At 40.1% G+C, this 13,519-nt stretch overlaps 1 protein-coding gene across 4 annotated transcripts in view; it reads left to right on the top strand.

The window, feature by feature from the left end:
• The window catches only part of pcnt (pericentrin), a 65,571-nt gene that overhangs the window by 25,299 nt on the left and 26,753 nt on the right, over nucleotides 1–13,519 (top strand). For all 4 annotated transcript variants that reach the window (XM_041812304.1, XM_041812305.1, XM_041812303.1 and 1 more), the window contains 10 exons: nucleotides 68–218; nucleotides 1,245–1,686; nucleotides 1,775–1,972; nucleotides 2,104–2,175; nucleotides 5,053–5,157; nucleotides 5,437–5,589; nucleotides 6,242–6,388; nucleotides 11,066–11,226; nucleotides 11,586–11,758; nucleotides 13,303–13,475. In XM_041812304.1, the coding sequence (XP_041668238.1) occupies nucleotides 68–218; nucleotides 1,245–1,686; nucleotides 1,775–1,972; nucleotides 2,104–2,175; nucleotides 5,053–5,157; nucleotides 5,437–5,589; nucleotides 6,242–6,388; nucleotides 11,066–11,226; nucleotides 11,586–11,758; nucleotides 13,303–13,475 (1,775 nt within the window). The remainder of the gene's footprint in view (nucleotides 1–67; nucleotides 219–1,244; nucleotides 1,687–1,774; nucleotides 1,973–2,103; nucleotides 2,176–5,052; nucleotides 5,158–5,436; nucleotides 5,590–6,241; nucleotides 6,389–11,065; nucleotides 11,227–11,585; nucleotides 11,759–13,302; nucleotides 13,476–13,519) is intronic.

The raw sequence follows: 13,519 nt of genomic DNA, 5'->3' as shown, positions 1-13,519 counted from the left end.
GTTAGAATTGGATTAAATATAAATGTTTCCATCATATGCGACATATTGTGTTTGTTTTATTTTTCAGGCCCACAGGTGCTTGTTTTGCGACAGAGACTTCAAGCCCAGTATGATGGTGAGCTGCAGAAGGCAAAGAGCCGCATGGCAGCAGACATGAAGGAGCTCACTGCTCTTCTTCAGGGGCAGAGTGAGGAGCGGCTACGACAAGCTAATGACAGGTGAGCTTTATTTCTACTCAAGTCTTCTATTTTTCCCACATTTATTTCAATTTGCCTCCAGGGTTAGGGTTAGAGAACCATTCCCCATAAGTATTCAGACCCTTTGCAACAACACTTGAGAATTTAGCTCAGGTTACTTCCATTTCTCTGGATCTTTGCCAAGATGTTTCTACACAACTTGATTGGCGTCCACCTGTGGTAAATGAAATTGACTGGACATGATTTTGCAATGAAGGCCTCACAGCTGACAAAGATATCAGAGCATAAACCAAGCCATGAGGTCCAAGAAACTGCCTGCAGAGCTCAAAGACAGGATTGTTGACAGGCAGAGATCTGGGGGAGGAGATGTAGGAACATCTCGGCAAAGATCCAGAGAAATGGGAGAATCCTGAGCTAAATTTGGGGTGTCGTTGCAAAGGGTCTGAATACTTATGTCAATGTGAATTTCATTTTTTTAATTCTGTTTTCAAACTTCATGTTGGGATACTGAATGTACTGTATATTAGTGAAAATAAAAATGACTGCAGCTTCAGGCTGCAACGTTACAACATTTAGTCAGTCGTGTCTTTTTGAAGAGTTTTATGGGTAGAATTTACACAGAAGTGGGAGAAACTGGCTAACTGTTGAATTCTCCAAATACATCAAAGTCTCTCCATGTCAACATTACATCTAAAATATCCAACCAGAGTCTCAGGGAAATACTTGCACCATTTCCTAGTGACTGCGTTCTTGGCTGCTGCCAACTAAAATTTTAACCAAATATCTGTCCTCAGTTTGAGCATTATTCATTGCCAGATTATCTGAACGAGGCTGTTTTGAATTTATTTTGAAGAGACTGATGGTTTCATCTGTGTGGAGTTAAATAACAAACTAGGGGCAGACCACTTTAAACATTTATTAACATAAGGAATGATAGATAAGAGTTCTGGGGACTGCTCGTAAAAGTGGTGTTTTTTCCTTTCAATAGAGGAATCTTCACTTTCATTTTAAGACCCTCAAACATGCTCCCTTTCTCTCTCTGTCTAGGTTTAAAGAGGAGAAAGCATCACTGGAGCAAAGTGTCTCCCAAAAACTTGAAATCTCTCTGGCAGAGCTGCAGCACAAACATCACACTGAGCTGCAACATGAGAGAGAAACACTACTGAATAAACACTCCCTAGAGATGGACTCACTCGATGCCAAACACAAAGCGCAACTAGACTCACTGAGTGCCAGTCACAGAAATCAGCTTGAAGCTTTGACTGCTGAGCTTGAAGCCAAACACAACGCTGAGCTTGTTGCCTTGGAAGAAGCTCTCAATTCAAAACGAAAGGCAGAGCTGGAAACTCTGGAGGAGACCGGGCTGGCTCAGCTAGAAGCTTTAGAGGCTGAGTTAGCCCGCAAACACCAGGAAGAGAGGGATGAACTGGAGAAGAGGATGCTGGGTAATATGGACACTTTGGAGGCAACATACTTAAAGGAAGTGCAAGTAAGGGCACACATTTACACAGTTCAGATGTTATTTAGGGTTTGTCTTTTTGTACGTATTTTTGAAGGCTATTATTTTTTAATGTCAGGCATTACGTGATGAAATGGCGCAACTTAAAGAGCAGCATCATCGAGAGTTAAATCAGCAGAAGTCAGAACAAAGGCAGGTGATGGAGCGCCACGCTGCAGAGCAGCTGTCCATCAGGGAGGAGCTGAGGAAAGAGCTGGCTCAGGTGCACATCGAGAAGTTTAGTGCCATGGCAGCTGAGCTCAGCCACGTTCACAAGGTGAGCAGTGATCATGATTGGTGAAGCTTTGGTAAACAGCCATCTCTCTACCACTCAGCTAGTAAGGAAAAATATGGATTAATGACAACTCTACAGATTTCCTAAAAGTGTTTCCTGCTTTGTTTTTACAGTCTGAGCTGGCTGTTCAAAAAGAAGCATTAGATACTGAACACTGCAAAGCCCTGGAGACCCTAAAGAAGCAGGTACAAACACATCTCTGGTCATTTTACTCAACATTTGACTTTTAGGAATAAATATGTGTGGAATCTGAGAAAACAGACAACCATAGCTGCATGACATAATACTAAGTAGGACTGAAAATCACATGACATGTGATATGTGGCCCCCAGCAAAGATCTAACTACATGATAATTTCATAATCAAATTATCATGGAAAAATTACCACAGTGTTGCAGTGTGCTTAAAATGTTCAGAGTACAGATATGTCACACAAAAATGATGTCACCAAGTTTATGTCTAATAAAGAAAAATAATTAAAAGGAGCAGGACAGAGATTCATGCATGCTTTGTTAGCATATACATTTAAATATTGGCACATAAAAAGCAAACATGAAACCTCTAATGTTTACTTAAGTCAGCATTTTCTGATGCTTTATTGATGGTACATTAATCGATACATTATCCATGATTTTTACGTATTATAGCACCAAAAATTTGCAAGTTATGAAAGAAAAAAGTTGATAAAGTCAAATTTTCATTCAAAGCTTCAGAGAGAGCATGTAATAGTGGGCGATCAACATTGAGATTAAGGAGAGAGGGAGACTCACAATACAGTGTCGATCACGGTACAGAGGCCATAACACGTATTGCTATGCACGTTGATTTTGGATAATAAACATGTCCTGAATCAAATTTATTTCAGTAGCTGTTCTTTGCTGTAGAGCACAGATTCCTGACCTGTGAGCCCTCCACTCGTTTCAAAGAAAAGCTGAACTTCCGCCAGGACCCAGTGACACATTACTGTCAGAAATCAACACTGATTTTAAATGTTTGATTAATAAAACCCTGAGGAAATTTTCTCCTGTAGACTATTCACTCTGCTTTATTAAATGTTTTGCAGGTCATGTTTTCAACTTTTGGTATCTTAACTCTAAGTGGAAGTTAAATCAGATTTTATTTTTAAAGTTCGGGTATGTATTTCCTTTCTGAGATGAATGTTTTGTGTGAATGGCAGTCAGAGAGCAGTCTGCAGCCAGACCCCTCAAAAAAGTGATTTGTCTTAATCCCTTAACGCCTGTTGTATCATATTTGATTCATACTTTTATGACACCTCTATCTAATCAATATGATCATAAATGACTGATTTTTGACTCTGCTTTTAAGTTTGACAAACAAATTCTGTAGTAAAGGCTGCTTTTATCAACTATGTGCCCTAGCAAAAGTTAAGCCGTTTTTATCTTTTACAGACACTGAAAAAGTTATTCACGCTTTTATAACATCAAGGGTTGACTACTGTAACTCCCTCCATCTGGGGGTCAGTCAGTCCGCTGTCTCGCCTGCAATACGTGCAAAACACTGCAGCCAGATTTTTAACAGGTACATTCAAACGGGAGCCCATCACCCCTGTACTCGCCTCCCTTCATTGGCTCTCAGCTGATTTTAGAATACATTTTAAAATTTTATTGCTGGTTTTTAAATCTCTCCATGGTTTAGCCCCCTCTTATTTATCAGACTTTTAACCCCATATATCCCACCTCAGTCCCTCAGATCCTCTGAGCAGTCCTTCCTGGTTGTCCCTAGAGTGAAACGTAAACTCAGAGGTGACCGTGCTGTTTCAGTGGCAGGTCCACGTCTGTGGAACAATCTGCCTCCTCAAATTAGAGGTGCTAACACTATACATTCATTCAAGGCCCAGCTCAAAACCCACCTGTTTTCCATGGCTTTCAATACTGCTTAGAGACTTCTCCAATCAAAGAAACATTCTCCTCTCTGCCATGTTATTGTGTCTTGTAATGTTTGGTTGTTTCTTATTATGCTTTAAGTGTGAAGCACTTTGGTCAGCTAAAAGCTGTTTTAAACGTGCTATATAAATAAAGTGTTCTTACTTACTAAAAAAAACTTCTGAATACAATCTATCAGTTACCAAAAACACCTAATGTATCAAGTGAGATACAAAAAATATATATGTTAAATTTTATGGAAATTTAGATTTTTTGGATTTCATTAGAAAGTGAAATAGACATTTCAGTTCCAAAAAATGAGAATTTTCTGGCTATAATTTGTGTGTTTTCAAGGTTTAAGGGGTTAATATGTGCAGATCTCATTTTGTCAACTTCAGAGCAGACAGAGCAATATGCTTCCCCTGAGAATTTGGTGCCAATGTTATGCAGAATAACAGTGAAGTCATAGTTTTAAAGATTCTAAAACTTAAAATCCATTAAGTTAAGTCCTGACAGATCCGAGAAGTAAATTGAAATATTCTGTTTATTAATACAATAATTTGGAAAAATATATTTAAACTTGTAATAGGTTGTCTTTTTTGCTGTTATTTTTAGATGCAACAATAATATTCTAGTTTCACCTTACTATAAGCCCACTTGTATTTGCAAGAAGATATTTACTTTATGCCTGCATTCAATGTTGGCATCCTAGTTTCTGTAATGAACCAAAAAGTTTGAAGCATACTGTGGCAGTATTTGGCATGATATTGAAGCATACGTATTCATAAATGTATTTAATGCTAATCAAAACGTGTACATTATTACTGGGGGAATTCTATTGTGGTGATCATTGAAACCAGTATGAATTCCATCCCCAGTCTACAATATTGACAATAACATGATACAGTGATTCTGCCATTGTTGATGTATTGTAACAATACACCATAATGCATGTCAGAAAACCGAAAACATTAGATTGCACATTGCAAAACATTTTACATGTGCATAACGAGATCAACATAGATTTATCATCTTGTTTGGTCCACTGGGCACTCAAATCAGCACCCCACAAAAGTTTTTCACAGGAGCTTTAATATGCAAATATATAAAATGAGATGTTTTGTTTTGGGCTTGTGACTCTTGGCCACATAGGGATTTTATTTTTGCATCCTTTTGCAGGTTTTAGAACTGGAACAACAGCACAGCGCTGCTCTTCAGGAGCTCTCGCATACCTGCACTGCTGAGAAAGAGCAGCTCAGTGAACAGCATCAGCTCCAGCAACAGGTGTGTGAATATGAAGCTGTCTTTTTCATGATGATTAAGCATCCTCAGCGCTGCCTGCTGAGCCGTTTTTAGTGGTTGTCTGTAGACTTTTTGTCTCTGTAGCTTTTATTCCCAATGAGAGAGGGGATTACACAGAGTTATTGTTCATCCTTTATAATGGTCTACTTGTGTGTGGAGGCAAAGAGTATTTATTTAGATATTTTTTCTGAGAAGCCCTGTGACTGACCATTTCATCAACTGGATATCGTTGCATTAAACCACGACACGTGTCTGCTGTAGGAGCTGAGGAGCTTCTCTGCACGAGAACTGGAGGCGTGCCGCAGGGAGCTGGAAGAGGAGTCATCAAGGCATCGGCAGCACTTCCTAGAAGAGGTGGAGCTCCTGAAAGTCCAATCAGAGGAGAGGCTGCAGGACCGGATTAATCAAGTGAAGGTAAAGGAGATGAGGAGAAAGATGGCTGTATTGGTTTCATCTTTATGCTTAGTCTCTAATATTTTGACACCATTGCAGCAGCTCGATTTCCTGCCTCTAATTGGTCAATATGTGAAAAATGATTATGATCTTCCATTTCAGCCAAAGTTCAATATTTGAGTGCCTGCTCAAAAAGACATTATGTAATAGGTCTGGATTATGGAAAGCTGTAGTGTGTGTGTGTGTTTGTTTTGACATTGGCTGCTCTAAGCTCCAGCTGCACCAGTTTATTCTCAGGGTCAGTTCTTTCTGTTGGACCCTTTCCCACTGGAGCTTTATTCAAACCCAGTTTGCACATAATCCCATCATCATATATGTAGAAGTGTTTTGTGCATCTGTCCCTCTGTTCTCTGAATCTGCTGGGCTGTGTGCATGTGTTTCTGTTTCTGCAGTCTGAACAGGGCCTAAATGGATGGATCTAAGCTTTTTATCCTCTAATGCAGAAGATTTGAAGGCTGAATGTACTTTTTTTTTCCAGACATTTCAGTCATCAGCCAGTGAGACATGGCCAGAGATTTCTTTAGCTGAGGATCTTAAAAATCTTCACTTCACAGCAGCTTTTTAAGATGGTGGTCTTCATCATTAATTTGATTTTTTGCCGTTTTCCTTAAAGACGGAGTTGGAGGAGCAGAAGCAGTTGGAGCTTGAAGAGCTGAGACAGAGCTTCGCGTCCGAACAGGAGGAGAAGGAGCGGAGCTACACCAGCAAAATGAGCCAGCTCACTGCCCAACTGCAGCAGCTGGATGCTGTGGTGGCCCAGGTACCACACTCACACATATACACACAGCGTCGCATCCAAAACATTAAAATCTGGGGATGAAAAGTGGAAATGACTCAGTTCTCAGGTTGTCATTTTTTACTAGCCAGCAGTTTGAGTGAGGGGGAATAATCCTGCTTAGTCATGTCATCCATTGGGCAGGTTTTCTCCTCTTCTTTGCTCAGGATTACATTTAAGTCCGGCATACACTGAGCAATTTCAGGCTGATTTTAGTATGAGTTTTGAGTCGCACAAGCAATTTTTAAGTCAGATCGAATATTAGCCTGCTCACACATCATTAGTCGAGCTGTGCACACGAGGGCAGGACTAACGATCACAGCCCAATCAGCTGCTCTCAACTGGCTGGGTAATTTTCTGTCTTGTTTAAAATTCTGCCTCTAAGACTGCTTACAGTTACTCAGTAAGAGAAGAGCCATGAGCTAATTCCCTAACTTCAGGGCTTTTTATACCTGATTGCCCCTGCACAAACACCCCAAACGGCAGGCATGCATAATATACCTGAGTAAAGAAAGAACGAGAGAAATGTTGGCAGGAAATACACTATATGGACAAAGTATTTGACCACCTGACAGTCACCAACAGGGATTGTATTGATATTCCAATAAATGTATTCTAATATGGAGTTAGCCCCCTTTTGCAGCTATAACAGCCTCCACTCTTCTTGGAAGGCTTTCCACAAGATTTTGAAGTGCTTCTGTAGGAATCTGTGCCCATTCATTCTGTAGAGCATTTATGAGGTCAGGCACTGATACTGGACCAGAAGGCCTGGCTTATAATCTCCATTCCAGTTCATTCCAAAGGTGCTGGATGGGGTTGAGGTCAGCGCTCTGTGTGGGCCAGTCAAGTTCTTTATGGGTGCATTTCCACCAGAGCTGTTTGGTCCACTTTAAAGGAACTCTGGTCCAATTTCTCAGGTAGTCCAGTTCGTTTGGAGTGGTGTGAAAGCCCACACAAACTCTGGTGCAGACCAAACAAGCAGATTCTGGTCCACTTGAAAACAGGGGGTCTCAGTCCACTTCCAACGAACCCTGGTGCGGTTCGTTTGAGGTGTGAAAGCAAAGCAGACCAACTTGTGAACTAAAGGCAGGAAGTTGCATAAAGCATAATAATATACGGATTTATATGTGATTTAATACACTCAAAAACATGTTGGTACCTCGCTTGGTGTCTGTGTAGCCATAGCGACAGGTTGTAGTCGGTGGTGATTTATTCGTCTTATGTTAAGAATGACATGCTGGATGGCTCATCACCTCGCTGGCTGCTATGTATAAGCCCCAATGCAAAAGCAGAAACCCCAAGATGGTGTAAATTCTGTATTTTTTCATTGTTTATGTGGAAGAAAAAAGCGGCGGAAGGCGGTAGATTTCTGGTTTCGTTTTTTTCTACGCCGTCTTTCCTTCTTAGTCGCATTTTGTTTGTGACGACAGCGCCCCTAACAGGCAGAGGTTGTAGCTGTTCAGACGGTTTGGTCTGTTTGACCAAGAGAAATGAGAATGCAAACCAAACCAAAGGAAAGTGCAACAATGTTGCAATTTCCTTTCCAAAACAGACAGAGTCCCCTGGACTATCAGGTGTGAAAACGACCTCTGTCTTTATAGTCCTGCTTTGTGCACTGAGGCACAGTCATGTTGGAATAGAAAAGGGCCTTCCTCAAACCGTTGCCACAAAGTTGGAAGCATAGCATTGCCCAAAATGTCTTGGTATGCTGAAGCATTAAGATTGGCCTTCACTGAAGATAAGGGGTCTAGCCCAGACCCTGAAAAACAGCCCCATACCATTACCCCTCCTCCACAAAACTTTACAGTTGGCACAGTGCAGTCAGGCAGGTAACCTTCTCCCAGCATCTGCCAAACTCAGACTTGTTTCCACTGCTCCACAGTCTAGTGTCTGTGTGCTTTACATCACTCCATCTGATGCTTGGCGTAGGACTTGGTGATGTGAGGCTTGCATGCAGCTGCTTGACCATGGAAACTCATACATGAAGCTCCTGCACAGGTCTAATGTTTACATTACTGCCAGTGGAAGTTGAGAACTCTTCAGCCATGGAATCAGCGCGGTGTTGGTGACTTTTACTCAACATTCTGTTTCATTCTGAATTTTGATTTGATCTAATTTTAAAGTTGTTGACCCAAAAACCCAAATTATTTCCATAATTTTTAATTTTCTTTTAGAGAAGCCAGGCTGAACAGTCATGTCTCCACATCAGTGCAAACCCTCTATCTAACCTGAGAGTCTAAGAGTCAACGCTTGTCCATAAACTGTCAGCCTCATTTTCACAAGTGATTAGTTATGGGGGAAAAAAGCTTGCACTGTTGAAAAATGATTTTGAGATATTAAAAAAAAGTCAAAATGGGTTTAAAGGTTAGAACACTGAGATAAAAAGTGAAACTTTTTATTTTTTTAGGTCAAAACACAAAATGAGAGGTCAAAATAATGTTTTTAAAAGGCAGAAAAAGTCCAAATCTTCAATTTCAAGGTCAAAATTTGTGTTAATATTTTAAATTGCCAATCTGAATGGTCGAAATATGAATTAAAAAGTCAATCATAAGTTTAAGTTGGAATTGTGAGATGCAAAATTGAAAAGATTAAATTAAAACACAATTTCTTCTGCCACATTCCTGACTTATTATTTTAACTTGTTACTTTTTAATTTTGTTTAACTTAACAAGGATATTTTAAATCATCAAGGTTTAATTTATATTTTTATACTTGAGGAAATCTGCAGACCTCATACTGGTGGGCCAGTTATCATGAAAATATGGTATGATCTTGTTGGCCTGGTATAACTGTACTAAGGGCTGGATTTGGCCCCCAGGCCTTGGGTTTGACACCCCTGCTCTATTGTATTGCCAGGTACTTCTTTAAAAATTAGAATATGATTAAAAAGATAATTTCTTCATGTGGTTTAATTAAAAAAACTTCACATACAAAGCGACATATGTCAAGACTTCAGATTTGTCCGTTTTCCACGTTTGACAAACATCAACAACTCTGATCGGCACCTGTCATATTTTTTGGCGTTGAGGGTCCACCATCTGCCAACACCAATGTCCCATCAATGCACTACTCCGTCGTTCTGGAGTTTCAGACACTGAAACTGTTACTATGTTAATCATTTACTATTCATGTTATCAATCAGTTAGATATCTCTTTCAAAAAAGCTTTTTCTAACTGCATGTATGTCCCTCCTTGAATGAACTGTTTATGCAGTTTTACTCCCTCCTCATGACTTGACTTTGCTCATCCATAATAAAAACTTTAATCAGTATGACCTTATGTATATACACCGCTGTTTCCATGGCTCCTCCCTGGCTTTGCTCTACATAGTGAGATATTAAAACACACCTACCCCCCGTGAGGTCATCAAAGAGAAGCTAAAGAGTGGTTGGGAGGGTGCTGTTGTCAGGGCAACAGCATTGTTTGGTAGAGGCAGGTGGCTGCTTGAGACATGTTTGATGTAGGAGAGCGGGAGACGGAGAGAAAAGAGAGGGAAGAGAGTTAAAGTGAAAGGATGGAGAGGGAAAATGAAGAGGCCAAGGAACCAGAGGTAAGAAAGATTAATCCAGACCTGGAAGAAAGAAGTGTCTTCTTAGAGAGACTCCAGCCAGGACGTTAGAAGTTTGGTCGCTTAAATCCTGCTCTAAGCTCTGAAATCAGCCGTGGTTTTCTGCCAAGGATGCTCGAAGATTAAAGTCAGTGAGTCCCTTCTCTGTATGCTGTAACTTTATCAGAGTAGGAGAGTGTTTATGTGTTAAAGGATGTATTAAATATATTATTTTGACTAGACGAGGTTGAATTATCACCCCAGCAACATCTGGTAAGCTTTCATTTTCACTGAATAAGCTGCCATCTGCGTTTGTCATGCTCCTGACTCGGGCAGGATGCTGTGCACCATGTGATTTTTAGTTTTGTACTGACTCTCAGCTTTATGTTTTCTTCTTGTCTGTCCTTGTCATTCTTGGGAAAGTCAAGAGGACTATGTTGGAATTTTTCCTCATCCTGTTGGAAAAATGTACAAACTGACGCCAAGGTCACTGTGACCCTTTGCTAATTCATATCTGGCGACTTCTTAGGGTTTCTTAAGCTGATTATTGCACTGTTTTAAATATTTCTCTTTGAATAAAGTAGTGACATTTTAACTCAAAGGTCAGTGTTACTGTGGCTTCATGCCAATGCCTTGGGAAAATAACAGTTTTCTCAGATTTCTCAAGATTTCTCAGGAAAGCCTGAAGTTAGCCGGTCAGTCCAGATGTCTGTTTTATATCCAAAGGTTTATCAATCTGTAGAAAAACCCTCCTCTTGTATCCTGTTGTTTTGCATTTGCAAGAAAAATCTGAACTTAAATGTTTTTCAGAGACACAAGAATTTCTTCTCTTTTGTTTGACGTAGGCTTACCTAAGCTGTCACCTTCTCAGTCACAGTAGCACTGTCTTTTCTGGTAAATGTTGATGGATTTAAGCTACCGAGAAATATTTTCCTGGTAACTTCAGACTTTGGCTATTCTTTTTTAACAAAGCAAACAAGCTGTTTATCCTTTATTTATTTAGTCTGTTGTCTCCTTTCTCTTTGGTCTTCATGCACACATGTTAATAGATGGCCTCTTGAAAGGCTTGTGTGAAGTGTTGGTTGAATTAACATACACTGTTTCTATTTGCCTAGCTGCGGGCAGAGGTCAGCTGTCTTCAGGGAGAGTTAGAGGGGAAGCGTGCAGAGATGGACACTTTGGATACGCTCCTCCAACGAAGGGAGCGAGAGAGTCAGGAGGGAGGAAACCTCCTAAAGATGCTCACTGATGATCTGCAGGCTGCTAAAGAGGAAAGGTGAGAGATGCACTGTGCTGACTGTATTCTTCATCCTGGTAGCAGTTCAAGCTGTGTGGAATTTATACATTAATATATCACATTACATGGATATTTTTCACATTACCTACAAACTAAAAGATTTTTTGATGCTGTAATTATTATCAATTCAAATGGACCTTTCTTCTTCAAAGGTTCTTACATGCTTTACATTGGACTTTGTCATTTTATTATCGTCTACTGGAAATTATATATAAAATATATATTATACAATTGTTTCGGAAACAGGAAACATAAATGTATAAATAAAAGGTCCCATGCTAATTCATGTACTTGGCTTTGTCAATGCATGTCTGATGTGTCATGCTTGTTGTCCACAGGTGTAACCTGCACCAGGCCAATGAAAAGCTGAAGAAGGTGCTGATAGACATGATTCGTAACATGATTGCAACAGAAGAGCTGATTGGGCAAAAGATCAGTGCCAGGACCAAAACATCCGAGCAGACGACCAATCGGAGGAAATCTACAGGAAACAAAGATGCTCAAGAATCAGGTTTGTGTGTCTAGATCTGCTGGGATCAGCATCATACTCTATAAAATCTGCTGTAGAAGACTCATCGTAGATACCCATTTTTTCTTTACGATCATGACAGTAAGTTGATTATCTCACCCCTCAGTTGAGGTTTAGTCATAATTAAATCTGCGCTTACTGCACTGAAAACTCCAACCAGCCTCAAAATAAAAATCAAAGTAAGCCGTTGATAAGCCAGACAGAGAGCATGCCAGTTTTGGATGTTGCAAGCAGATAGTTGTGGAATGGGAAATAGGAAATATTTAGGCTGTAAACACCAGAAACTGTTTTTTTTTGTTAAATAGATAGTTTAAAAAAATAAATGGTTATTGTTATTTCAAAAATTCACAAGATTTTATCTGACTTTTCACACGGAAACTTTGCTGTACAGGAAAGCAGGATGCTCCGCACTATACAAGCTAATACATGAGAGATTAAAGGCTGTAGTAGCAAAATGTGTGTGTCCAAAAAGAAAGATTCTCGGCAGATACTAGGCTAGCAAAGAAATTTCACTGCCATGCTATGATGGTAAGGACAAAGGAACTGGTGATGAGCAGGAATAATACAGTTTGTTGCTACGCATTATCCAGATGATTAAGATACAGGAAAAACATTTAACGTGCTCTTCTTACAAGACAGATTTATTGCACAGCAACTTGAGAATCAAATCACTTTAGAGTGACTGAGAGAGTCATTGCTGTGGAAATGATACATCATCTCCTCCAGTTAGTGGTGTGAACTTACAGGCTTTTGAAATGTTGAAGAGTGGCACGTTTGCAAATAATTGAGTTTCGACTCATCTTGAAACACATCTCTGGTGTGAACTGGGCTTTATGATTAGGTGCAGCATCACACATTGCACGTGACCTGATGTCAGGCGTTTCATTCCCATTCATCCTCTATTGCAAGCAGCTGCTTCACGGCTCACAATGTGCTGTGATGCATAGTAATGCAGACCAGACCGACAGGGGTTAGCACCACTTTTTTAACATCTCTTTTGGTCATAATCCTGCTTGAAAAGAAAACATGGGTTTACTGAAAAGTTGATAATCATTGTGAAGAGCAGGTTTGATTGAAAAGATTCCTTAGTTAAAGACGAGTGACCAGCAGAGTTTGGCAGCACGACTTGTGAACTGTGTGTGTGTGTCAGATTGAAAGCAATTGCAGCAGACTGAGAGCTCGACTACCGTATTATAGCTAGCAGAGGTGCAAACTCATTCACAGAACCAGATTGTTGTAAAAAGCTGCACGGAAAGTGCCCATTGTGGAGTAAATGCTAAGGAAATACTCATGCAATTCAAACTTTTTTCCAGAAACAGACTGCTGCTTATAGACCAGTGCAACCTATGATTTGGGTTTTGCAGTACTCTGAAACACAGCAAAGTTTAGTCTTTTTTGGTCTCAATATATTTCACTGATATTTTTTTAAGCATACAAAGCATACAGAATGGTTATTCTTCTGGTGGATTGAAATGTAGAATTCAAAATATGCATAACTTTTTAACACAGTTTACTTTGTATATCAGTTGCAGAGCTGTCTTCAGATGACCTGGAGCTGACCCACCTGCTCTGTGAAAGCCTGCTGGTTTCGGAAACTCAGCTCAATCCTGGGGGAGAAGAAGCAGCTCTGAACGCCTGCAGCAGACTGCGACACACTGTTGACACACTGCTGGAGCTGCTCAACCAGGCCAACACACAAGTAAAGAAGCATGCACCCACTGTCATCTCAACCACCCACACACA

The sequence above is a fragment of the Cheilinus undulatus genome, linkage group 18 (assembly GCF_018320785.1).
Source record: "Cheilinus undulatus linkage group 18, ASM1832078v1, whole genome shotgun sequence".
Classification (NCBI taxonomy): domain Eukaryota; kingdom Metazoa; phylum Chordata; class Actinopteri; order Labriformes; family Labridae; genus Cheilinus; species Cheilinus undulatus.
The sequence above is the reverse complement of the archived record's forward strand: the minus strand, read 5'-3'. Positions and strand labels throughout refer to the sequence as shown.